Below are 26036 nucleotides of genomic sequence, written 5' to 3' on the forward strand. Positions count from 1 at the left end.
GTTATAGATAGGGGTGAGCTAAAAAACCATGGTTTTTAAAATCAACTCGATGACCGAACCGGTTAGGGGTCTTGTTATCGGGTCGAATGACCGCTCGAACAACAGTTCGACCCAAACGGTTGGCCTGTTCTCACAAAAAATAAATTAAAAATGGTCAAAACCATTCGAACGATTAACTGGCTGGTCCAACGTTTTGCTGAGCAAAATCAATAGTTTTGGAGAAAAACAGAACCGATCAGGTCAGGTGTGACCAATTCTCGGATTTTCCCAATCCGGCTGTCCGGTCTAGTCCGATTTTGAAAACCATGAAAAAAACTGAAAAACCGATCGAAATCGAAGCAACAAATTGGTTAACCGAACTGATCAATTCGGTGTTTTTAAAAAATCAAAGGTATTAGTTTGGTTTCGGTTAACCAATTTAAAAAACTAGCGGTTAACCAAACCGACCGGTATACATGTTTTTCTATATATTTATGTATATTATATATTATAAATTAATAAATATGCATTATATATATAAATATATAGTTGTAATATATTATATATTATATATTATTTAAAATATAATATTTTATATATACTTATAATTCTTTTATTATATATTTATATATTTTATAATAAATATTAAAAAGTAAAAAAAAACTGAAAACCCGATGAACCGAATCGTTGGTTAACCGACTGGTTTTGGTTTGGTTCTGGTTACTGATTTTCCATAAATCAGTACTACCGATTTGGTTTACAAAAAAGGCCCACGGTTTGATTACCCAAACCTTGAGCACCCCTAGTTACATACAACCCAAAATGATTATACTTTTATTTTTAGAAATATTTAATTAATGCATTAAAGTGAGTATTTCTTTACCATTCAGTCCACCCCTAGGTGGAGGTACTAGTAGACTAGGGGTGGACTGAATCCAACTCGTGGATTGATGCCAAATTCATGGGTAGGATGTGGTTTATAGGGGGGGGCTATTAAGAGACTAGGAGGGGTTGAAAATTTAATTTCTAACGTGGGTTGTAGTCATTTTTTTTCCATAATTTTAAGGGCAAATTTCTTAAACCACCCTTATCGTTTAGTTAATTGACTAATTTTACCTTTACTATTTAGATATTGTCTTACAGAACCCCTAAGTATTCTGATAATTGACTAAATCCTCCCTACCATTGAGGTCCGTTAATGGAAAGAAGAAAAATACTATTTTACCCATTATTTTCTTTCAAAATTTCAAGCCTCAGTTTAATGTAGTTTTACAACATCAATTGACAGAATCTTTGCTGCAACTGCCATCAGTTACATTCATCCAAGCAGAAAATGAAATTGCATCCTTGAGTCTGAATGGAATCGCTGCCATTAAACAGACTTTATTCTGGACTAGGGGGATAACTTGTACTGTGGCAACTCAATATCCTTCTCTGAGAGAGTTAATTTCCAAGGCCATATACCACCTCAAGGTTTATCAGGCAGGAAATCATCTTCACGCAATCTTATACCACATAAATAAAACTGTAGTGAGATGGGTGGCCTTTGTTACCCTCTGTAGGCTCTGCTTTTTTTCTTATTTACAGTTACCCGTAATGTATTGGAGAGATGCGGAGAGTTTGAAGGAGCTGAAGAGGGTTATTGATTTTGGGTCAATGACGCTGGAATCTTTGCCTCAAGGAGCTAGGCACAAGTTTCCTCCACCAAGATCGCTGTCAGAAATCCCTCGCTGCCTCCTTGTCCTCTTCATCCTTTGTTGCCCTGTCAACCGATATTGTTTCTAATTTGTTTATATAACTTCCGAATCATCAGCTGCAATGCTGATTGGGAGGTATACAGAATCATCAACTATAGATGCAGATCACACTGTTTAATTCTGATCATTGGACGAGGCTGAAAAAAGGTGGTGTCGTAGCTGATGTATGGAGCTATTGTGATTGTAAGCTCTGAGCCCGTGTACAAAGGATGGTTGACGTGTTTATTTCTGATTGGGAGGTACAACTCATATTACACTTATACATGGGAGGGTTAGTCGTGAATGGTTCCTAGGAATGAAAAGCCTCAACAGCAGAAAAGGAGTTCAGCCAATCTGCAAATGTATAGTCTTTGGAGGATGTTTTGATCAAGGACTTGTGGATGTGAGGAATCACACCTCCACCAGCTATAATTCCTTTGATCATTATATCAAGTTCTTCACCCCCTCAAATTGCAAGCTGTAGTTGCCTTGGTGTAATATGTTTAACCTTCAGATCCTTACTGGCATTGCCTGCTAGTTCCAGTTCCAAGACTTTTGTAGTAAGATACTACAAGATTGTTGCCCCTACTCTTCCATTAGTTGCAATTTGGCCTGGACTTTAGGAGACGATGCTACAGCCAGCAAGGAACTGTAAGCCTGTTCTAGAAGAGCGAAAGACATGTTTCTTCTTGTCCATTTTGGTGTTTAGAACCGAGGATGTAATTGGACCTTTTGCCTTTTTCTGACATCATTCCCACCAAAAAGATTATTGTTTTCAACGATTTAGGAAGGGAAAACAAACTTAGAAGCGGTTGGAGAGATGGATAGAAATAGAGGGAGAGATGAAGAGTATCATTAACTTCGGGTAGGGAGACTTTCTCCCAAAAATCACTATAAAAACTATAAAAAAGGCCAAAAGGGTATAATCATAATTTTTGAAAAAAGTATGATAAGAATAGAGTTATTCAATTAACCAAATCATAAGGGTAATTTAAGAATTTTATCCTAATTTTAATGGGGTAGTAGAGGGAAGTTATTAGGAAATAAGGACGGAAATCTAGATCCCCTTCGTTTTCGTTCCTTAAGATCGAAGCAAAACCATTTCCCCCTTTGGTTATCAGTTACCACATCCACACTTGCTGCAAGTCTAACGGAAAATATCTTCAATGGCGGGGAGAGGATTTGGTTTTTTAGCGAATGCCCCCACAACCATGATCGTCACGAACACACCAGCTTCGGATCTAGCTCTCACCAATTTCGCTTATTGCTCGGCTTCGGATCTTCGAAAGTTCGCTGTTCCTGGGTTGAACCTCTTTCTGGCATTGGTGGCCGATTCATTCGTCCTATCTCTTCGATATCCTTTTTTTTCTTTTCATTTTTGTTGATTCTTATGCTTCATACTTGCTTTGATCACTAATTTGTGTTTCTTTGGGCGATAAATTGCTTTTTATTATCCTTTTGTTGGTTGAGTTGATGATCGGTTAATTGTTGAACTTTTAGCTTCATTTCCACCTTCAAGGTTATACATTTAAATCAGTGAAGTAAGGTTGTGGTAAACTAGCAATTAGAGTGAAGTAAAACATTGAAAGCAAGTAAAGTGATCATTATTATTAGTAGTAATAGCAGAGATGTTCAATGCCTGTACGTTCTTTTGGAGGGAGGTTGGATTGGTGTTGTCTGTTGACTGAATCAGTCCTATTTTTTTTACCTATATGATATTTTTCTTTTCCGATTATAGGTTTATGTTCACTACTTTTGATCCCTCATTGGATTTATTACCAGTATGAATGCCTTCTTTTACATATGGGAATTATGCATTTCATAGTGGGAATGCTTTGCCTATGTGTTTCTCCAGTAAGTGGTGGTGGTGTTTTTTCTTCAAACACTATCCTCTGAAGGGCCTCAGATCTTCCTTTGCTCATGAGAGATCCGTCCGTTTGATGGCTATAATCATAATTCACTAGACCAAACTTTTATTCATCAAAGTCACTCTTCTAATTTTCAATTACAATGACTCTATTTATATACTCAACACAAGTGCTCAGATCTCCCTTTGCTTTTTTTTTTTATTTTTTATTTTTTGATAGTAAAAAATTTATAAAAGAACATAGAAGCGAAATAATTGACTAACTACAATTCCAAGTTTGAAGTTGACCACTAATTGCATTAAAACTAAGATAATCCATAAGACACTCAAATATGGATTCCAACCCCTAAAATAGCATAGACAAATTTTGGATCCTGAACATTAGAATGGAAGAAAAGTGATATCATTGTGTCCACAAAGACATGATAAGTAACTGAAGTGAGTGACATCTCCCCCTACTTTAAAGCATCACATGCATCTTCAGCTCATACGCCCTAGCACCATTGAGAGGCTGTGAATAAGTCTCAGATGCAGTACTCCACACATATTTTTCAGTCCTTTAAACATAAAATTTCTGCTAGTGGTTGCATTGAGTTGAGCACCCAAGACATCAGCATATGATTTTCTCGAGTCCATTTGGTATGATTGGGGTCTTTGGAACCAGGCTCCTTCTCACTCCTTGTGATGTAACCCAATTTCCCATGTCCCTGATCCTAATCTACACTGGTTGTGCCCATTCTAGATAGTTGAAAACATCTAACCTCACTGTAATGATCATTCCAGCAGTTTGGGGGGTCTCCACCTCCTCCCTTCAGGGTTCCAACCTCTGTAATCTGGTTCTGTTCACTTCCACTGGTCTCCATTCCTTGCAAACTATTTCAAACAATAACAGAAAGCCATATTTGATGTGAAGCAGAGATTCCGACCACAAATCCTAACTACAACCCAAGATGGATCAACCTGGGAGCATTGTGAGAAGAGAGAAATGGCAACCACTTACTACTTTTGTCAGGGAGGCCTTACCTTCAAAAACCCTGCTTTGTCTCTGTCCATAGCCAGTAAAGTGCAAATGGTACTAACAACCACAAATGGATCCCCCTCTTACTAAAACCTTTTCCAGACTATGAAGTGAATAGACTATAATCATTCCTCTCCACGGCTCATTACTTCCCAAAGAACTATATAAATTAAATAGGAAAAATTAAGTGGTTATAATGGGTATGTTTCTCTGTCTCCCTTCTGGTCTTTAGCCATCTTCTCTTCTTTATATGTCAATTGTTTGCCATTTTAACTTTTGTCCTTATTTTTACTATATGTTTTGATTAGATTGAGAATACTCTTTTGTAGTTATATGCATTTTTCTTTTTCCTTTTGAATTATAGTGACTTAGTAAGCGAATCATATCAAAGTAGTTCTTTTAGGAAAACATTTTTAAAAAATTAAGATGATTTTAATGAAATGTTGAAAAGTTTTTAATAATATTCTAAAATTTGAAACTTTAAATTTCGTATCACCATCTAGCAAATGGGGATATATTGTGGATATTGCAAACCATAATGGTGATTTTCATTTTTATCTTCCCTTCCTTGGGTTGCAAGCCTGGATAGATTTTCACTTTTTTCTATTTAATACTTTCTCTCTTTTTCTATCAAGGAAAAAACCACCAAGGCTGACATAATCTTCAGTGGCATAGAAAAGAGTTTTTTAACTACATGCACTTTCACCATTAATGCAACAGTTGCTAATAAAAGGCTATGTGAATATTTTGAAATTAGACTATGTTACTGTATTTTACTCATAGATTATTGATATTTATATGTCTTGAGTTGCAAGTCTCATATCCCAGGGTCCCATGCCTCACCTCGTGTCTTTGATGATAAATGAAAAAAAAAATTCTCTCATACAGTTATACTATAAAAAACAAAATCCCCTCTCTTGCCATTCAATGGTGTATATATATTTGTTACTGCAAGTATCTGGTGCGGCAGGAAATTTTGTGTAATAAAGAAGTTTTAAGAAATTTAATGATGGTCGGTGGTTTTTTTTTGGGAGGGGGGCCTTAACCAATACTCACTGCTCATGAAAGTATACGTGATGGTTATATTGCTCTGAATGCCATTCAACGTCGGCATGCAAGAGTTTCTACTGGAGACACAATATCTGCAAGCAGGTTAGATGATTGATTCCTAACTTTTCCATTTAGACGTAATTTGTGTGTTTCTTAACCTTCTTTTTAATTGTTCACTGATGCCACTGTACCTAGATTTGTTCCACCTGACAAATTCAACTTGGCATTGCTCACACTGGAGCTGGAGTTTGTCAAAAAAGGGACTAAAAGTGAACAGGTAAGCCTTACCTTAGACCTCTCTGGTGCAATATGATATAGTTCCACAGGATGTGTCTCAAATGAGTTGTCCACTTAGTTTATTCTGGAGACATGCCCACTTGTCCACAATCATTTTTTAGTCTACTTGTGCTTTATGGAGGTTAGTAGGACTTAGATGTATATAATCCATTGCAGATCGATGCTATTCTTCTGTCTCAGCAACTGCAGAAGAGATTTATTGATCAGGTACGAGTCACTTTTTCCTTGTGTGTGTGCGTGTCTATAACTCTCTCTCTCTCTCTCTCTATATATATATATACATATATATCTGTGACTAATTAGTTTTCTATTAATTTTATAAATGGAGTATTAATGCAATTTGGAATTGTGCCAAGTACCCCTTCATATTTAGGTTAGCCCCTGCTGCCTAACCCTCCCTTTCCACTATCTTGCTTGCAAGTTACAAAATTGTTTTCCTAGGAAAGTATCCCCCAATATAATTGGATTCTGTTAGTTTATTGCTTGGCCATAGCATTGGCTAAACTGTAAAGCTCAGTTTAAGTCAGAGTAATATATACTTCAATTGAGTCTTCTCATGAAAAATACCCCGTCTGCAGGTTATGACGGCAGGACAAAGAGTATCTTTTGAATATCATGGTAACAACTATATATTTACAGTCACACAGGCAGCTGTAGAGGGGCAAGAAAAATCCAAGACCCTTGAGCGGGGAATGATATCAAATGATACATACTTTGTGTTTGAAGCATCAAATGCCAGTGGGATAAAGGTTAGCTTATATTTATTTTTCCTCATGTAAAATTACTGTGATAGTTAAAATAATCTCTGAATCATGTAAAATTACTGGGTCTTCATTTTCAAATGGAATCAGGCAAATAGCTAAATCTCTTCTTTTCTTTTGTTATATACTGTCTATCAATTATTATAATCTTGGACACTGACAAGTTATACTGACTCATTGTACTTGAGCTGTACAGATTGTCAACCAACGTGCAGCGGCCAGCAGCAACATATTTAAGCACAAGGAGTTTAATTTTCAGTCACTGGGTATTGGTGGTCTAGATAAAGAATTTGAAAATATTTTTCGAAGAGCATTTGCTTCTCGAGTTTACCCCCCTCATGTAACAAATAAGTAATTACGCTCTTTTAAGTTGTAATTTACCCTTTAAGCCCCATGCATTTCTTCTTTGTTATATTTTTCTACTTGTGATCCTAAATAGAAAGGCTTTTGATAATCCAGATTGGGCATCAGGCATGTCAAGGGAATGCTGCTTTATGGTCCTCCTGGTACTGGGAAGACTCTTATGGCTCGCCAGATTGGCAAGATGTTAAATGGGAAGGAACCAAAGGTATTAAATAAGCTGTACCCAGAAAATGATATGAATAAGTTTCTTGATCTTGTTACTACTTCGATGTCTGCTTGCTTTCCTATTTGTTAATGTATAATAAGTTTGGAGTCAAGTGTCAATGCTGCTATCTTGTTTGATTTTTTATACCAGTAGATGGAATTTGTTATATATGCAGATAAAGAAAGGCAATCAATTATGTTTTATGTCAAGTGGTGAAGAATTTGAGGCTTGTTTATACATTTTTGCATTCAAGGCCTTAGCATTTTTGCTTTTGGGTATCAGTAGGGAGTAGAATATATATTTAACTTTTTGATAGTAAAAGGAAAATATATTTTTTTGATCATTAGTAAAAAGAAAATATTTTAAAAATAAAAATTTAGAAGTACACAAGAATTCCAGCTCAAGCAAAAATGGAAAAAAGAAGACAAAACTATGTATCACCACCAATTGGAGCAAGCGTCGACAGAAAGAATGAGCCACCCCCTGCCAAATGAGGTTCTGATTTTGCACAATAATACTTTTCAAACTTAGATAAAAAATGATGCATGCTGCCTCTGGTTTCATGGTCACTTTAATTTCAATCATGGAGAAATGAAAATGGGAAAGAAAAAAAGGAGGTCCTGATTTAAATGTTATTTATAGGTTTCGTGGGGTTTGATCATCATTATCCTACTCCTACTTGTACCTATTCTTGGTGGAGGAAGTGGCCTACTTGTGGTTATGTTTTTTATTTTCCTATAAATGCCTTCCTCAGTTTTTGACATTTCTTTTTTCATTGCCTTGGTGCCAGTCTTTAGATTATTGCTTACTTTCATACTCTCTTATCTAGCTGTAACATTTTCCTTTTTAACTTTTAGATTGTTAATGGACCTGAAGTATTGAGCAAGTTTGTTGGAGAAACTGAAAAGAATGTCAGGGATCTATTTGCTGATGCTGAGAATGACCAAAGGGCCCGTGGTCAGTAAAATGTTAATATTCCAAATTTGTTTAGTGCTTACTTTTCCATTATATAATTTTTTTTGTTTATTGTTTTCAGGGGATGAGAGTGACTTGCATGTTATTATCTTTGATGAAATTGATGCTATTTGTAAGGTGGGCGCTTGCATAATTCCAATCTGATATTCATTACTTCTTGCTGTAATTTGACAAAGATGATGGTGCAGTAGATATGATCTATGATACCCTGGGTACCTGTATAAGGGTGCCATATTTTGTTGGATACTTAAAGGTTTTAGTATAAAATTTGCATCTGACACCTTGTTCAGTCCAGCTAGAACTTGCTATTTAATTTAGGGAGAATGACTGTTCAGCCCAGGGTCAGAATTCATAGGCCCAAAGTACAGTTGGGATAGGTGCCAGCTCGGAATTGATGCCAATTCACGGGCGGGTATGGGTGCATTGAGTGTGGGTTTTTGACCTTTTGAGTGTTTATAGATTTGCTGAGGAATTCAGAAATCTGCATTAGGCCTGCCCGTACTTTTCCATTTATTTTACTTATGCACTATTCATTTTGTTAAGTGCATGCTGCTTTCCACTCCATCAATATGATCTAGGCATTATTGGCTTGTAGCCTTCATTATAATCTTTCTACTCGCAGCCTCACAGGAAAATCAATGCTCATGAGATGTTCTAGAGGAAAAGTTGGACATGATTTTTTTGAACCTCATACTTGTAATTTGTGCTTAGCATGACACTATGAACTTTCTTTTTACCTGTGTAGTCATCTCTCTATAATCTGGAACCACTTTGCTATTATGTCAAATAGTTGATTTGATAGTTTTTGGGATGCATGGGGCTTAGAATTTGGTAGTGCTTTGTGCTAGAGAGAAGGCTATTGGTGGTATGTGTGGGGGCGGGGGGGGAGATCCACACTACTAGGATAGTATGTATATTGTGGGATCTTTCAGGGAGAAAGAATGCTAAATTCTTCAAGAATGACCAGTCATTCATCAGGTACAGATGCTGGAGTACTTGGGGGGACTATGGTATATTCAATCTTGAGAAAGCCATATTTATTTGATCTACAGAGACATAATGTGATGGTATATGCACCCCTTTGTGAACATTATCAAACTAAGCTGATTATTTCCTAACAACCCAAGAACTTTGGTGATAGGATGGCATTCAGAAACAATGATGAGTGTGGTCATTCTAGAGTACTTGGGACTGGTTGGCTTTGGGATTCAGCAAAAACCGGCTTTTGTATCATGGACAAAGGGGCTGGAGTTATCAGCATCTACGGGCCATGAGAGGCTGAATATTGAGGGGGGTTGATAGGTTTTGATTGGTTAGAAGAAGGACAGGTAGGTTAAGAGGGCTATATATTAAAGACTAGGCTATTGGAGTAGATATTTAAGGTGAATTCATTCCTTTGGGTTTCTCTACAAACTCCACAGCAGATATCCATGCAAGATAACTGTAAAATGAAGAAGATCAGCAAATAGGATGATATCAGCTATCCTATTTTCTGATCTTTGTGTCCATTTTGCATTCCTTATCCCTTTTTAGAATTTTGATCTCCTCATAATTTTCTAGTATTGCTGTGGGGCCTTCTCATTTTTCAGCCATTTAATCACCACTGCGGAATCTCCTTCCAATTCTGTGTTGCTATAATTGAGATCTTTGGCTAATCTCAGCCCTTGCAATGTGGCTAACAACTCTACCTTTAAAGGGTTTCCTTGCCTATTCATTCCAGAAAATATGGCCATAATGTATCCAGTGCGATTCATGCAATATATTTAAACTTAAGAAATTTGGTGTGGAACTCTGTGGTATGTTCCTTCTTCCCAAAAGAATAGAAGGTAGACAAGTTAATGTATAAATTCTCAGAATTGAGGAGTGATATGGATGCCATGCTACTAGTCTTCGAATTTAGGAGGATGGGGTGGCTAGGTTGAGGGTGGGCGTGACCAAGAGGATTGTTAAGCCAGCTGGATGGTTCAGAGAGAGAAATATTCCTTGGATGGTTCCATAGGGATAGTTGACTGGAATTCATAATAATCAAAGTTTGATACAGAAATGGAAGTAAGCAAGGCTCCAGGGTTACTCGTTATAGGAGGAGAAACTTTCGCAAGAAAAATCTTTTAGGACTTGGAAGAGAAATATCCTATGCCTGTGGATGACTAGTGCAGATCCAAAGGAAAACTCTTCAAAACTTATAGACAGTAGTGGTGGACAAAAGGTACAGAAGGAAGCGCAAAATCTGTCAATGAGAAGAGTGAAGAATGGTTGCAGGTCAGCTATTTGAGAAGAAAACAGCTATGAAATTGGAAAGGATTAACGATGAATCTAAGAATCTCTTGGGGTTCAGGAAGGCTAATCTCACAGAAGATTCTGGAGTCAAAAAAAGAATTGAAATGTTTTGGTTTCAAATGTCTTCACTAGATTAAAAAGGGGGTCTTTTTGGACTTGGATCAAATAAGAAGGTGATGAAATCCAGGAAATTATCAAAGAAGGAAATAGAGAGATTTTATCATGTTGATTTTCTTTCTCAGCTTGTTGGAATGCTGGCATGTGTAGGGGTCTGTGGTCCTTCTACCTAAAGCTTGTATGTTTGGGGTGTTTTTTGGTCTTTTCTTTGGTTGAAAAGTGTATTTCTGGTGTTATTCTTTTGTTTGAGTGTTGTTTCTTCCCTGGAGGCGTGTTGGGGTTTGGAATTTTCACCTTTCTTGTATCTTTATTTTTTTCTTATAATAAAATTTTATGTTGTACCAAAAAAAGTTGGAGAAAGGCTCCATTTTTAAATTAGAACTGGAGCACCTACTAGGGAAGTTTTCTCTTAACTTTCTATCTTGAATAATTTTTTTTTGGTTGTTATTGATAGGAAATGCTGTTTTTTTTCACCAAATGCATATTTTACCGAATCTGTTGTTTGAATTAATGTCATAAATTGTTAGATGGATGTCAGTCAAATTGTCTAAACCTTTATGGAGTGGGTAAGTATTTTATGAAATGGTTTTTCCATGTACACTATCACTCTTCCAATATCCACATGAGAGTTGGGAAGAACAAACAGAGCATCCATTGGCTGACACACAATAGAAATGCAAAAATGTTACCTATTAGCATCTGGTACTGTCATTCCCCATTCTAAATCAGTCACATTGACACCTATCCTATCTGAAATTCTGAACTATCTATTAAATCCTTGGCAGACCAAGAGGTACATCTGAACAAGAAATTCAGATTACATGCTAAAGTTAGCATTTCTCTAATCTAGTATCTTTGGCCCCAAGGTCCCTGAGACTGAAGTTGCAGCCATCTTATTATTACTTGACAGTACCTTCAACCACAAGCCCATGCCATCCATTACTAGAATATTCGTGGGCCGGGCTTTGTCTCTGTATTAACAAAATATAATCAGGCCTGAGCCCAAACCCGGTCCGACCATTGGGCCTAGGTCTTCTGCTCAAGCCCAGCCCTTATTTAAAGCCTGAAGCCTGGGCCTGAGTCTGAGCCTAGCTAGAAAGTTGGAAAAAGATTTTTTTCTTTTTTATTCAATAAATTTTTTATTTATATTAAAAGACCTGAAAACCTGAAAAATAATGAAAGATCTCACTATTACTTGAAAAAAGAGAATAATAAAGAATAATTGGCCCGAGTCTGTGGTCCTAAAATCCTGTCCAAGCCCGACTTAGATAGGGCCAGGCCGGGCTGGCCCGTGGGGCTACTCAGCCCATGAACAGGTCTATCCATTACTATATGAAGCTTCACTATTATATTATTTGTCCTGTTTCTTTAGGGCTCAGCTGGATTAGGCAACTGAGTGAGGGATGAACTCTTAGCACTGCTACAAATAATTAACTGACAGTACCTTCAACCACAAGCCCATGCCATCCATTACCATATGAAGCTTCAGACCTTGTAGCAGTGCTAAGGGTTCAGCCCTCACTGAGTTGCCAAATCCAGCTGAGCCCATTTTGCATTAGATCTAAAAGTCCTTTCTTGACTTAAGCTAGAAGGGTGGGACTTGATAATATGGAAAGATAAAAGGCCACCCAATGTTGGCCTCCCAGCTATCTGTGGTTTTAGAGAGGTGGAACGGATACAGTCCTTACTTCTGGCATTTTTTTGTACAAAGTGGCTGCTCTCAGACTCGAACCCACGTTCTTATGCTTGATAGCCCAAGATTTTACCATTACACCAAGTAATGACCCCTTCTCTATATTATGAGAAGATGCAAAATGCAAAAATCTAATGGGAATTAATAGTCCTAGAATTGAGTTGGACTGAAAACCTTTTTCTTCCTTCACATGACCAGATGATACTTTTTTTTTCTTCTCTTTTAAGATCTTATGTGCAATTAATGAACCTACTACCGAATCTAAGGAATTAAGGTAAAAGATGTTAACAAGTAATTTTTCATTCCAAAATAAAAAATGGATTCTTTATATAATTGAAAAGGAAAATAAATGATCAAAATAGAAGTGAGTTTCTAACTTTGTTTTTATTTGATAGTGATTTGATTCAGAGAGAGTTTTTAGCTTATCAAAGTAGTACAATCATGTTTAGAGGATGGCAGCACATCATAAGCTCTTCTTCCCACTATTTATTTTGGGAATCCTGGACCTTTGGTTGTAGGGGCATTATGGTAGCATGATAGCACACTGGCAGCTATATTTTCAGGCCCTATAGGACAAGGGAACTAAATGAGAGTGGAAGTCTGGCTGTCTAGCAAGGATTAAGGATAGGGAAGGAGCTAAACCATCACCAGCTGTTGGTGGAGGGTGACTCAAAGGTTGTAGTGGAATGACTGTGGGGAACAAGCGTGGTACCATGGCAATGCAGACATATCGTGAGAGAAATCAGACAGATAGCGAGAGATGTGGAAGCCACCTTCAAATGAGTTCAGTGAACTCATAATGGATTGGCAGATAGCTTGGCTAAGCAAGGGGTCAATAAGTACAGATGTTTTGGGGAGTTGTCCCAAGGGATTTGAATGACATTGTGAACTGAAAAAGAAGGATCATGGGTTAGGTAGCTGGGCTCTAAACATTCCCAATATCTGATTGACCTGGGTTCCCAAGAAAATTACCATCAAAGTATAGAATGCAGCCTTGTACAGGCGCTGACAAAGGTACAAAAATTACATGTTTTCGAGGAGAAAAGCTAGGCACTGAGGTCCTCCCTCATAGGACTAAATTGATTGGTACTCCTTTAGTCTCACCCTGGTCTCCTCCCAATATACAATCTGGATTGTACATATGTAAATGATGCTATTTGTGTCATTATAATTGTTCTAAGAAATTCCTGTGTTTTATTTGCACCATATACTCCACAAGATTGCTGCTATCACACAATGCCATAGTAATTTTCCTCTTTTGGTGGAAATGGGGCAGAATTGACTAGAAAATTAATCTACAACATCCAAAGAAGCCCAAGAAACTTTGAACAGATGAAGAAAATAGCTCCACACCTTAGTAGTGAAGTTGCACTTGAGAAAAAGATGAGCTGCACAAAGGAGAAAAGAACTACTTAGTTCTCCTTTCTTAAGCATATCACCTGTGTTGATAATCTTCAAGGAGGATGCTGAAGAAAAGGCTTTTAACTTTTGGGGGAGCAAGGCCCATCTAAATTGCTCTCACTGGACACAAAGGTGAGAAAATAGGGGATACATCAAGGTCTTTTAAGAAGGAAAACATGATAATAGACCAAGTGTGCCATGAGCCCATGTACTTGATAACTGTTAAATGGATATTAATGTCCTAGGGTAAAAAATGCTCCTTTTTCTGAATCTATTGATGTATAATTTCTTGTCATGAGATTTATGTGTATTCATGGATGTTATTAGTGATCACTTGAAGTATCCAATGCTTTATGTGTATAGGGATTTGGAGTCTCCACCTACGAATGCATATTTTGTTCTTTCCAAATATGCATTTACCCCTTTAATTTGCTTATTCAGTTCTAATAGATGGTTCTGCTTTGAATTTGTAGTCAAGAGGATCAACAAGAGATGGTACTGGTGTTCATGATAGCATTGTGAACCAGCTTCTTACGAAGGTCAGTTTTATTTATTTATTTACTTTTCAACTGGTAGAATCATTTTGATGTTCTAATCATTTAACAATGCTCCTGTCAATATATGTTACCAATTCTAATAAAGTAATTGTTTCTCAGATTGATGGTGTGGAGTCTTTGAATAATGTTTTGCTTATTGGAATGACCAACAGAAGGGATTTGCTGGATGAAGCCCTCCTGAGGTCTCTCTCTCTCTCTCTCTCTCTCTCTCTCCCCCTACCCCCATGTGTGTGTGCATGTAAAGTTGTATCTTATGCTATATAGGATAAGAATTGAAGAATTGTATGATCAAACCAGCATCTTACATCCAAGGCTCTGCAACCTCCAAAACCCCTTGCTATGTAGGATAATTTCGACAATTCTAGTTGATTTTAAAGGAACCAAATTTCTTGACTTATAAATAGTCAGTTAGTAACAAAGCTGGTGTCTAGTGATTAACATAGGTGTTTTTTGAGGTAGTTAAACCACAGGGTTTGAGTACTGTATAGAGGGGGAGCTTTTGTATTAACTGCTTCTATTAACAGGACCTTTTATTTTGGTGATAATGATGCTATTGTTTCTATGGTGGAAATACCTCAGAAAAATGAAAAAGGAAAAAAAATATAGAGATTAATATCTCAGGAACAAACCATATGATGAAAACTCAAAAATTTGCAATGCATTAAGGTATCTGTCCTTTGGACTCGTTGAAGAATGAAGCCAATAGAAATTGTGCTTCAAGCCCTCATCATAACTTCTTCCTGTTGTCTAGACCTATTCTGGAATCTCTTCTGTTCCTTTTCAAGTGAAAATAATTATAAAAAGGGTTCATCCTCCAAAATGTCCTTTTTGGACAGCCATTGTATCTCTAACATTGCCCCTCAATCACCATAAAGCATTCTTTGGAGTGGCCTGAATACCTGATATTCCAAATCAAGTTATCAAGCAAGACGCTGGCACTAGATCTCCATCACAAGTATGCTTGGCATGTGCATGTAACCAGGCATTGTAGATCACCCCTAAAAACACAAAGAACTTAATTGTAAAACAAAATTTCTACCGACTTATATTGCTCAAAATGAATTATAGTTCATGGAAAAAATCTTACTTGTGATAAATTTGTTGAATCGCATAATGATACTTTACAATAAAGAATGTTTTAATGGCATTCTACTGGCAATTATGTAAAACATACATAATTTCTGGAGTTAATCAGTGTTTAAGGCAGTTTTTTTGGCTTGTGCTGCAAGTTGTTTGGAGTAGGTATTTTTTTGATTGGTTGGTATTTTGATTCTTTTACATTGGAAGAAGTAAAATTTGGATGTTCTACTTGCTGTTACTGAGTCGGTTAATCTAGTATGGGCTTCTTGGTGCATCAATGATTTCCTTAGAAAATCTATCTTATAAAATTTTCTTTTTGATTGCTTGGTTTGTAGACCAGGACGCTTAGAGGTTCAAGTTGAGATTAGCCTTCCTGATGAAAATGGTCGTTTGCAAATTCTTCAAATTCATACAAACAAGATGAAGGAAAATTCTTTCCTTGCTCCAGATGTGAGCCTTCAAGAACTTGGTATGTGTATCAATTAACTTTCTTTGGAAAAGTTATTTTACGGTTTTATTTCTTATTTCTTATTTTTTTGCTCAATTTATGATTTTTTGACCAGTAGCAGAAAATTTTCATTAAAAGATATGAATCAAGTAGAAAGGTGGGGAGAAGTAAACTCTCTTAACTCTCCCCCATGAAGATACAACATACAAGATTACAACATAGCTCAAAGCAACTGTTTCTTTCCACCCCTTGTTTTGCAAGTGCATCTGCAAAGGAATTGCACATCTTTTTACCAACTGCAGTCTCACCTCCATGCCCTGAGTCAGCCTCTTGAAAATTCTTCGTACATGCTATCATCTTCCTTCCTTAGTCATCCTATTGCAACTTTAGAGTCTCCTTCAATAATCATCCTGTTAACATTTAGTTCCTCAGCCCTTTTCACACCCTCCATCAAAGATAAAATTTCTGCTCTCAATGAGTATCCAACACCAATTGGGCAAGAAAACATAGCTATGGCTGGACCTTCCTCCAATCTATAAACTCTATCAATCCCTGAAGGTCTAGGGTTACCCTAAAAAGAATTTGAACTTAGGTTGTTTAGTTGAAACATAACTCAGATTTTGATTTTATTTATTTTTTCATTATTTGAATGGTACTGTCTAGTGGCCATTACTTGGTGCAATGGTAAAATCTCAGGCAATGTGTAATAACAGGGGTTTGAATCTGAGAGTGGAAACTTTGTGCAAACAAATGCCAAAGGTTAGGACTGTATCCAGTCTATCCCTCCCAAGACCCCATATAGCTGGGACCAACACTAGGTACTCTGCAATGGCACCAATGCATGTTTTATTGAGTTGCCTGGTACAGACTTGACAGTTTTCACTTAATAAATGCCAACCATGTGTAAACTAAGTGGGTAAGTTTTATGTGCAGTAACTCTCTCTCTCTCTCTCTCTCCTGCATTGGTGACACAATAATCTTATTGAAGGTCTTTTAAAAGGACTTGTGAGCTACAATAGAGTGCTAAACACAAAAAAGAAGGCCTGAAATTGCATCTTGAAATTTAATTCTATTAGTTCAACGACTGAGAGAAGATTATATTTCTGGATGCAGCTGCGCGGACAAAGAACTACAGTGGTGCAGAACTTGAAGGTGTTGTAAAAAGTGCAGTATCATTTGCCTTGAATCGGCAGCTAAGCTTAGATGATCTTACAAAGCCCATAGATGAGGAGAACATAAAAGTTACCATGGATGATTTTCTTCATGCACTCCAGGAAATTATTCCTGCATTTGGAGCATCCACTGACGACCTTGAACGCTGCAGGTGACTTTCATCTATGACCTTTTTTATATCATAGAAATGCACATTATTTTACAAATGGGAACATTTATATTCATCTTTTAAACTAGATGGGCTCACAAGATGTCAGATTAAACAGGTCTGTACGATTTTCTGTTATATATTGGCCTTACACAATGTTTATCACTCTATCCATTAAATAGTTGAGCATCTTCTCTCTATCATACCTTTAAGTTTTCTTTAGTTGTGGATGGTTGGATATATCCTGTGCTCAGTTTTTCAGGTTTTATTTGTTCACTAGCATCAAATAAATATAACCCAACAAAGCCTTGTCCTAACAATATGGGATTATCCACTTTGTTCAGTGCTATTTCTATTGTTAAATTGTAGGCCCTCTCTAACTACTTCAATGTATGTTCCTTTTGGCCTGTCTCTAGCTCTTCTAGGTCCTTCAATTTCCAATAGATAACTTCTTAATAGTGTTGTAGATGGTTTTCTATGCACAGGACTAAACCATCTTAGTCTATTCTTCATCATTTTATCACCTATCAAGACTACTCCTAGGTTTGTACAAGCAGGTTTAAAATGTCAGTGTTGGTGGAAATATTGGTCATCCAAATACAGGAAACATGTTGGAAATTCTGTATGGAAATATTGTAAAAATTATAGACATGGTGATTCATCAATACATACATATATATATATATACATTCTGGAAAAGAAAAATGTGACAACATTTTATGAAATGATAAAAGAAGTATAGGTTCACTCATTAAATTATTATCTTGTTCCAAATCATCAAGAAAAGCTAAGAAATTAAGGTTAACAGAAAAAAGAATACATTACAAGGTTGTACTATAAACTTGAAGAGTCATAACTACATTCAAGCAAAAGTTAAACTCATAGAAAGTGTAAGTGATTCTAACATATCAACCAAATGATTTATTACACAAACAAAACTAAGATTTAACTTAATATCTAAGAAGAATTTCAAGCTAGCTCAAAGTGGCAATTATGTCCATTAGGCAGGCATCTACAATATTTGTTGCCAACTTATGTTTTTTTTTTTTTTTGAAAAAGGTAAGGTAAATTTATTGACTGAAATCAGAACCATACAAAGAATGTCATATCTAGTAATATTTGTTGCCAACTTATGTTGTAATACCATTTTGTGTACTCCACATAGCATTAGTAGTTTTCACTTAGAATAATGTCAATTCTAGTAATATTTTTAGTTGTCAAGACATCTAGGTGATTCTGGGTGACACTGGGGTGCCTAGTTGCCTAGGTGATAAGAATTTTATAATATAAAGAAGTAACTTTTTGCTAGTTTCCTAGTTTTGTATACCATTCAGCATGCATATTAATTGAAAAATAGAAATTCTCTTTATTAAAAACATTAAATTTCTTCTAAAAAATGTGGTAAATCATCATATCTAAAAGATAAAAAATCTTTTAAATATATTGATTTCATTATTTAAAAAAAACACTACTATAATAGGAATTTAATAGAACTATTTCATATCAATTATTAACTAAAGAAGGCTATTAACGTTATATAATAAAAATTCACGATGGAAAGTAAAATAGTCAAAAGGGATGCAGTTGCTGTTTTATCTAATTGAAGAGGGGGGGGGGGGAATAGAAAAAAGCTTTATACTTCTATTATTTCTTTCTTTCTTTCTTTCTCCTCAAAACTTTTTTGATCTCTTAAATTTCAATATAAATGATATATAGTATATAATAGAATGTATTCACACGCATATTAATAAGATGCATCAATATAAATGATACTATAATAAGGTGTCCGCCTTGTCATTTTTGTTGCGTAGGCGGGTGGCTGCCATAAGTTGAGGCATTTGGGCAAGGTGACCAGCCAAGCTTGCCTCGGCAACGCCTTGACAACTATAGTGTCAGTATCCATGGACCTCCTTCAATTACCTTGGTTCTATAATTTATAGGATGGGCAAAATGGAAGGGTGCATCTGGATGGAGTCTTATAAGATATGTGAATACCACTTGGATAAAAAGAAAATTCTACGAAAAAGTTGTAAGCCCAACAATGCTGTATGGAGGAGAGTGTGAATGTTGGGCAGTCAAGAAACAGAAATGAAGTCGTTCGATGGAACCTAGGACTAGCTCCAATAGGCAATAAAATGAGAGAAAGCAGACGAAGATAGTTTGGCACGTGTATATAAGACCATCATTTTTTTTTTGATCATAAGTAGATAAGACCATCATCAAGAGCACCTATAAAACTAAGTGATTTGTTACAAGTTGAAGATGCTAGAAGGGCTAGGGTCAGAACAAAAAGGGCATGGTTTGAAGCAAGGATCAAAATTTTGGCCCATATTGGCCATTGCGTATTTGTATCGGTGGGTCATTGATATGTGAAATACAAAGAGTTTCAGGGGGTATCCCGGCCTTATACCGACACCCCCCCCCTGAACGTGTTTGAAAAAAAGGAAAAAACTAAAAAAATAAAAGTACTCTCTTCAAAAGTTTGATATGCCCATTTGATGTATTGGACTATATTGGTATTTTGGAACCCTTGTTTGAAGTTGTAAGAAATGATTTAAATGTTCACAATTTAACAATGGATATGGTACTAAATAGAATGGAATGGTGAAATAGAATTCATGTAGCCAACTCCATATAGTTGGGAGACAAGGCTTAGACAATGATGATGATGACCCATGATAGAAAGAACGGCGAATGGGTTTGCTTATGTGTTAGCAAAGCAATGGGTGGGAAGGAGTAATCTGTTCTGGGCTCAATTGTAATATCTAATTTATACTATGGAGAGTTAAGAAAGTTTATCTCTCCTGCTCTTGTATTATTTTCATAATATTTTTAATGAAATCCTGTTATTGATCAAACAAAAAAAAAAGAAAAAAAAAGAAAAAGACCCATGGAATATGTCAATATGTCATGGAAATATTAGGAAATATATAGACATTTTAAACCATGCTCAAATATGCTAATTTTGAATCTTATCTTTTCTAGTTTTTCTGTTAATCCATCTCAACATTCACATCTTTGCTATGTTCATTTTCTAGATTGTATCCATAGTTGTAAAGGCACTAAGGTGTGGCTAGGTGATTAATGATGATATTTTTTATACAAACTTGGTTATTTTAGCTTTTTGAAAAAAAAGGTAAGGAATAGATTTTATTACTAGAAGAGAAACAAAAGTATTACAAAACATATTCTCTTGTACACAAGATTCTGCACCCTGAGACTGTGCATTAGTATATTTTCATCACAAAAGTAGGTTACTGTGATAAAAAAACTGGTGTGACTCCTTTGAAGCTTTTGAGAATTGACAGCCAAGAATGGATTGTGACATAGGTTCTATTCACAATTACATCCTCTGAAGCCATCATTTGATAAGTAAGTCAAGCATTTTACTCCTTCCAGACATTTCAAATGATCACAGCAGGAATGATCTCCCATATGGTTCACCCCTTTCTATTTTAGACCAGTCAGGTACTCAGGTTCCAGCCTCTTGAAGATTTAACAGTGTTGCTGGGAGACGCCCATTGATCCCAATTTTTTTTTTGATCAATGACAGTAACTTTTATTAAAAATATTAAAGAGAGATACAGTATATAGGGAGAGGTAAAACACTTAACCCTCCCTAACAATAAGGATCATATTACAACACGGCCCAAAAAAGATTTGCTCTTCCCACCCCTTGTTTGGCCAAAAAATCTGCCACAGAATTGGCACACCTCTTGGTCAATTGTACCTGAATTTGCATGTTTCGGGTAATCTGGTTAATTTTTTTTTTTCATTTGAGAACTTTCACAAACTAGACTCTTTCTCCTGCAACCAGTTAACCGCCAGCCTTGAATCTCCTTCCACCAACAGGTTTCTGATGTTCAACTGCTTGGCTCTTTTGATCCCTTCCAATGCTGCCAAGATTTCAGCCCTCAATGAATCCCCCCAGCCTATAGGTGCTGAGAACATGGCAATAATCCGACCTTCTTCATCCTGAAACACTCCACCCATTGATCCCAAAATGTCTTGTAAATCTGATTCACAGTGCATATGAGAAATTACAATGCTGAAATAGGTTATCAGCAGTTTCCACTTCTTGCTGACAGTGAACACAGTCTGCTGAATCAATTATCAAAAAAGAAAAAAAGTCTATTGAATCCAAATTAATCTTCATCCTGCACAGCCTGTCCCTTGTCAAACACTTGTCAAAGACATCCTATGTTACCATACAAACCACCTTTGATGGAATTTGAAGAAGCCAAACCTTTGAACTTGGGAGAAGATCCTCTTGTTCTCTTGACTTACATTAGGTTTTTCTTTTTTAATCACAGAGTACCATGATTTCTTCCATCTCCCAGTTGTTTAAATTTCTTCTAAGAACATGATTCTATACCAATTGATCATTTAACATCTGAAAAAAAAATGCTACCAAAGAGTTTCTGTCCCTAGCAGCCAAGAAAAGGGCTGGAAACAAATCCATAACTAAATCTATCAGCACACCTGGCATCTGTTCAGAAATTGTTATAGCTTCTCTCCACTTCTTTCCAAAGGTCACAGCCATATGACTTCCTAGCCTGCCACAATGCCAATTCTTGACCTGTATTTGGTTACTATGGTTTGTCTCCACAAACTGTCTGGTTGTTCATTGAAGTGCCAAAACTATTTCCCTAATAGGGCTTCATTTACCAATCTCTCACACATTGTCCATCCCAACTTTTCAGGAGAGCACACCTTGTTCCAATTTACCAGATGTATTTTATCTTCCTCCAGATTTTCCACAAAAAAATCTTTCTTCCTTTCTAGCTATGTTGCCACTTGAGATGGAAGTGGAAAGAGGGATAAAAAATAAGTAGTAAGGAGTGCAAAGGGAACACTATTCAACAATGTGATTTTTCCGTCATTTGATAGGTATCTCAATTTCTATGATGCCAATCTCTTATCAAACCTTTCCAATATAGGACCCCTCATAGCCTTGGAGATATTTCTTTAACCTAAGGGCAAGCAAATATTTTACAGGCAACTTACCTACTTTACAACCTAGAATTTCTGCTAGAGACTCTATTCCTTGTGCATCACCCACTGTTAGGCTAAGCAGCAAGTCAAGGTAAATTGCTGTCAGCTTGTTCATAGGAATACATTTTAGTATAAGCTTTCATTTTCTGTACATATCAGCTTCCTTGTGTAACAATCACCAACTACCTGATTTCTTATGAATCATAAAAATGTCAACCACCTAATTTCAAGTACCTGTGACATGCAGACTACGTGGTATGGTGGAGTGTGGTGAACGGCATAAGCACATACAGGAAAGAGCTATGCTACTAGTGGAGCAAGTTAAAGTGAGCAAAGGAAGCCCACTGGTTACCTGTCTTCTGGAAGGTCCAAGTGGCAGGTAAATCTTCCTGCTTCTTCATTTAACTTTGTTTGTTACCACTATTCTAATACTTCTATTTGAACAGTGGCAAGACTGCAATGGCAGCAACTATCGGCATTACAAGTGATTTTCCCTATGTCAAGATAGTAAGCTCTTTCTTGTTTTGAATATTTATTTAGTTTCCTTGATGCCCACTCTTTTTCCATTCTTTTTTTTTTTTTTTCTTACTTGATATCTCTGTATGAGGGCAGGTCTCAGCAGAAACAATGATTGGTCTTAGTGAAAGCAGTAAATGTGCACAGATTGTCAAGGTCTGTAACATTGATCCTTGATTTTCCATACCTTCTTCAATGATCTATTGGAAATTTCTGAGTCATCTAAACAAAAAGAATGATTTGTGCTGATCTTCTTGGATCAATTTATTCTTGTTATTTCAGAAGAGATTTTATGTAGTCTGTTGGTTATGTTATCTTGGATTTATCTGTCTCAGTGGTTGGCCTTTAAACTTGTATGAAAGAAGCCTAAAACTCATCTCTGATCACATATCCTTCCCAGGTATTTGAGGATGCATACAAATCACCATTGAGCATCATCATCCTTGATGACATTGAAAGGTAACTCCTGATGATTTAAATTCTTTTGACTTTTCATAAACTTCTGTTTTTCTTTTAATTCTTTTATTTTTTATTTTTTATTCTGTGTTATTTCTTTTGTGTTCAATGGTTGTTTCAATAACTGATGCAGGTTACTGGAGTACGTTCCAATTGGACCCCGTTTTTCAAATTTGATTTCTCAGACATTGTTGGTCCTCCTCAAACGACTCCCTCCAAAGGTTTTTCTTTATGTCTCTTTTCTTTGTTTTCAATCCTAGAGATAATTAAAAAATAATTATATGAATTGGTCCAAACTCCAAGGTTCATGGTAGTGTGGGTGTCAACTGGCAAGTGCTACTATGCTATAGTAGTGTCCCTTGGTTCCAACACCTTAGGAACACTCTGGGAAGTCCAGGTGGCAGTGAAGATTCCTCTAATGCATGCACCTTGTAAACACTGGAAATGGACTGTGTACAAATAAAGGGGCCATTTACAATACAGTTATCCCCCACCCAAGATAAAAGGAAAAGGCAAAATGTATACACAACAATAACAACAATAAAAACAACAAAGAAAGGGGAGGAAGGTTTTTTTATTGTTGAGAAAAGGTAAATTCTATCATTTTTTTTTAAGAAGGGTAAAATACTTTTCTCACTTCCGCAGGTTTATGATTATGATGATATTTTAGTGAAGTGCAAATTTCTGTTGTGGATGCTAATTGGTTCAAACCAGTGTTGACCATGGTTGCACTTGGCAGATACATTTTTGAATTTTTTTTCTTCTCTCTTTTGCAAAGAAAATGAAAAAATCTTTGTGAGTTTTGTTCTTGTTTATTTCATTCATTTAACTTATTATTAACACTAAATGTTCAAAATTATTCATGTAGTTCTGAGTGCAGAGAGTAGAAGTTCAGAACTGATATCAGTCTTGAACCCTGATGGATTTCAGGATCGAAGATAAGAAGAAAGGTAAGAGGAAAGAAGAGGAAGAGGGAGGAGAAGCAGTAGAACACAAGGGTTGAAAGGAGGAGCAGAAGCTTATTGTTCTGCCGCCGCCACTTTAATTAATATTTATAGGTTATGCTCATTACATGGAAAGGACAGATCTGCCCTTAGTCTTTACATAACAAATAGAGCAAAAAATAAGACTGAAATAAATAACTGAAACAACTAAATGACCAATAGCTACAAACACAGTGGGACCGTAGCTGTGGGGCCCACATCAGTGTTCTCTACACTCCCCCTCAAGTTGGGAATAAATGTTTATCATTCCCAACTTGGAAAGATCTGCCTCTAACTTCTTCCGTGGTACAGCTTTGGTGAGGATATCTGCCAGTTGCATATTGGAGGTGATGTATGGGAGACACACTTCTTGTGATGAGACCCTCTCTTGTACAAAGTGTCGATCAACTTCAATATATTTAGTCCTGTCATGCTGCACTGGGTTGTGTGCTATATTAATAGCCGCTTGATTATCACAATACAACATCAGGGGCTTCTCATACTCAATACCCAACTCCTCAAGTAGTGATCTCAGCCACTCCATTAGCCATTGACCTGTACTCAGCTTCAGCACTGGTTCGGGAGACAACACTCTATTTCTTACTCCTCCAAGAAACCAAGTTACCTCCCACAAGAGCACAATATCCAGAGGTAGACCTTCTGTCATCAACACTCCCAGCCCAATCGACATCTGTATAGACTTCCACCTTCATGTGGTCATTGTTCTTGAATAGTATACCTCTACCCGGGCATCTCTTCAAGTATGCTAGTATTCTTTCTGCTGCTAGAATGTGCGTGGTTCTAGGAGAATGCCTTATTGAGCCGACTTCCCAAGGGCTAGTCTGAATCTGTCGAACCAAGCTCTAGGTGATTGCTTCAAACCATACAATGCCTTATTGAGCCGACAGACCTTCTTACCTGCCTCTGTATCATAGAATCCAAGAGGCAACTGCATGTAAACCTCTTCCTACAAGTCCCCATTCAGGAAGGCATTCTTAACATCCATTTGGTACAAAGGCCAAGTGTAGCTTGCTGCAAGAGATAATAGAACCCGAATGGTGGTCATCTTGGCTACCGGGGCAAATGTCTCCAAGTAATCTATACCATAAGTCTGAGTGAACCCTTTTGCAACTAGCCGAGCTTTGTACCTCTCAATGGAACCATCCGCATTGTGCTTCACAGTAAATACCCACCTGCATCCAACTGGTTTCTTTCCTTTGGGCAAGTCAACTAGCTCCCAGGTATTATTTTTCAACAGGGCATCCATTTCAACTTGCATAGCACCTCTCCACTCCGGGACTGATAGGGCTTCTTGCACTGTTCTCGGAATAGGGACATCAACAATGGAGGTGAGATAGGACTTGTAGGAAGGAGATAGGCGATCATAGGACAAAAACTGGGAGATGCAGTGGGCTGTAGATGTGGTGCAATGCCGTTTTTCTTTACGGAGGGCAATGGGAAGGTTAAGGTCATCTGCAGAGGGTGAGATAGCAACAATGGAAGGAGTCTCTGTGGGCCCTGGGACTGTAATATCTTGACTTGGAGCCGCAGAAGAGATTGGAGCTGGCTGGGACTGCTGATGATCGGGATCAACCTGCTTGCATCGCCTATGATAGACTCTTAATTCCCGATCCCTTTGACCACCCTCGCTACTACAACCCTCATCACCAACTGGAATAGGTAAGGGAACAACCCCAAAGGTATTAATCCTGTCCTCACTGCACTCCCCCTGAGGAGAGACCCGAGAATAGTAGGGTGTCTCCTCAAAGAAAGTGACATTCATGGATACAAATTTCTTCCCTGAGACAGGATCATAACAACAATAACCCTTTTGAGTTTGTGCATATCAAGAAAGATGCATTTGGAGGCCTTGGTTCAAACTTGGAGTGATGGGGACCGAGAAGCTGAACAAAACAGGTACAACCAAATGTCTTGAGGGGA

General features: G+C 37.0%; 1 protein-coding gene across 1 annotated transcript in view; it reads left to right on the plus strand.

The window, feature by feature from the left end:
• Positions 1–2525: 2525 nt before the first annotated feature.
• The window catches only part of LOC148877775 (vesicle-fusing ATPase-like), a 36222-nt gene continuing 12711 nt past the window's right edge, over positions 2526–26036 (plus strand). Inside the window, exons 1-18 of the mRNA XM_088943789.1 lie at positions 2526–3069; positions 5657–5752; positions 5846–5927; positions 6104–6154; positions 6526–6696; positions 6905–7059; positions 7168–7276; positions 8134–8233; positions 8313–8368; positions 14213–14278; positions 14396–14478; positions 15712–15845; positions 16938–17148; positions 22388–22519; positions 22587–22647; positions 22753–22812; positions 23057–23115; positions 23246–23333. Of these exons, the coding sequence (XP_088799915.1) occupies positions 2882–3069; positions 5657–5752; positions 5846–5927; positions 6104–6154; positions 6526–6696; positions 6905–7059; positions 7168–7276; positions 8134–8233; positions 8313–8368; positions 14213–14278; positions 14396–14478; positions 15712–15845; positions 16938–17148; positions 22388–22519; positions 22587–22647; positions 22753–22812; positions 23057–23115; positions 23246–23333 (1902 nt within the window). The 5' untranslated portion in view covers positions 2526–2881. The remainder of the gene's footprint in view (positions 3070–5656; positions 5753–5845; positions 5928–6103; positions 6155–6525; positions 6697–6904; positions 7060–7167; positions 7277–8133; positions 8234–8312; positions 8369–14212; positions 14279–14395; positions 14479–15711; positions 15846–16937; positions 17149–22387; positions 22520–22586; positions 22648–22752; positions 22813–23056; positions 23116–23245; positions 23334–26036) is intronic.

This window comes from Nelumbo lutea, chromosome 1 (genome assembly GCF_056320005.1).
Source record: "Nelumbo lutea isolate HS-2025 chromosome 1, American lotus-T2T, whole genome shotgun sequence".
Lineage (NCBI taxonomy): Eukaryota > Viridiplantae > Streptophyta > Magnoliopsida > Proteales > Nelumbonaceae > Nelumbo > Nelumbo lutea.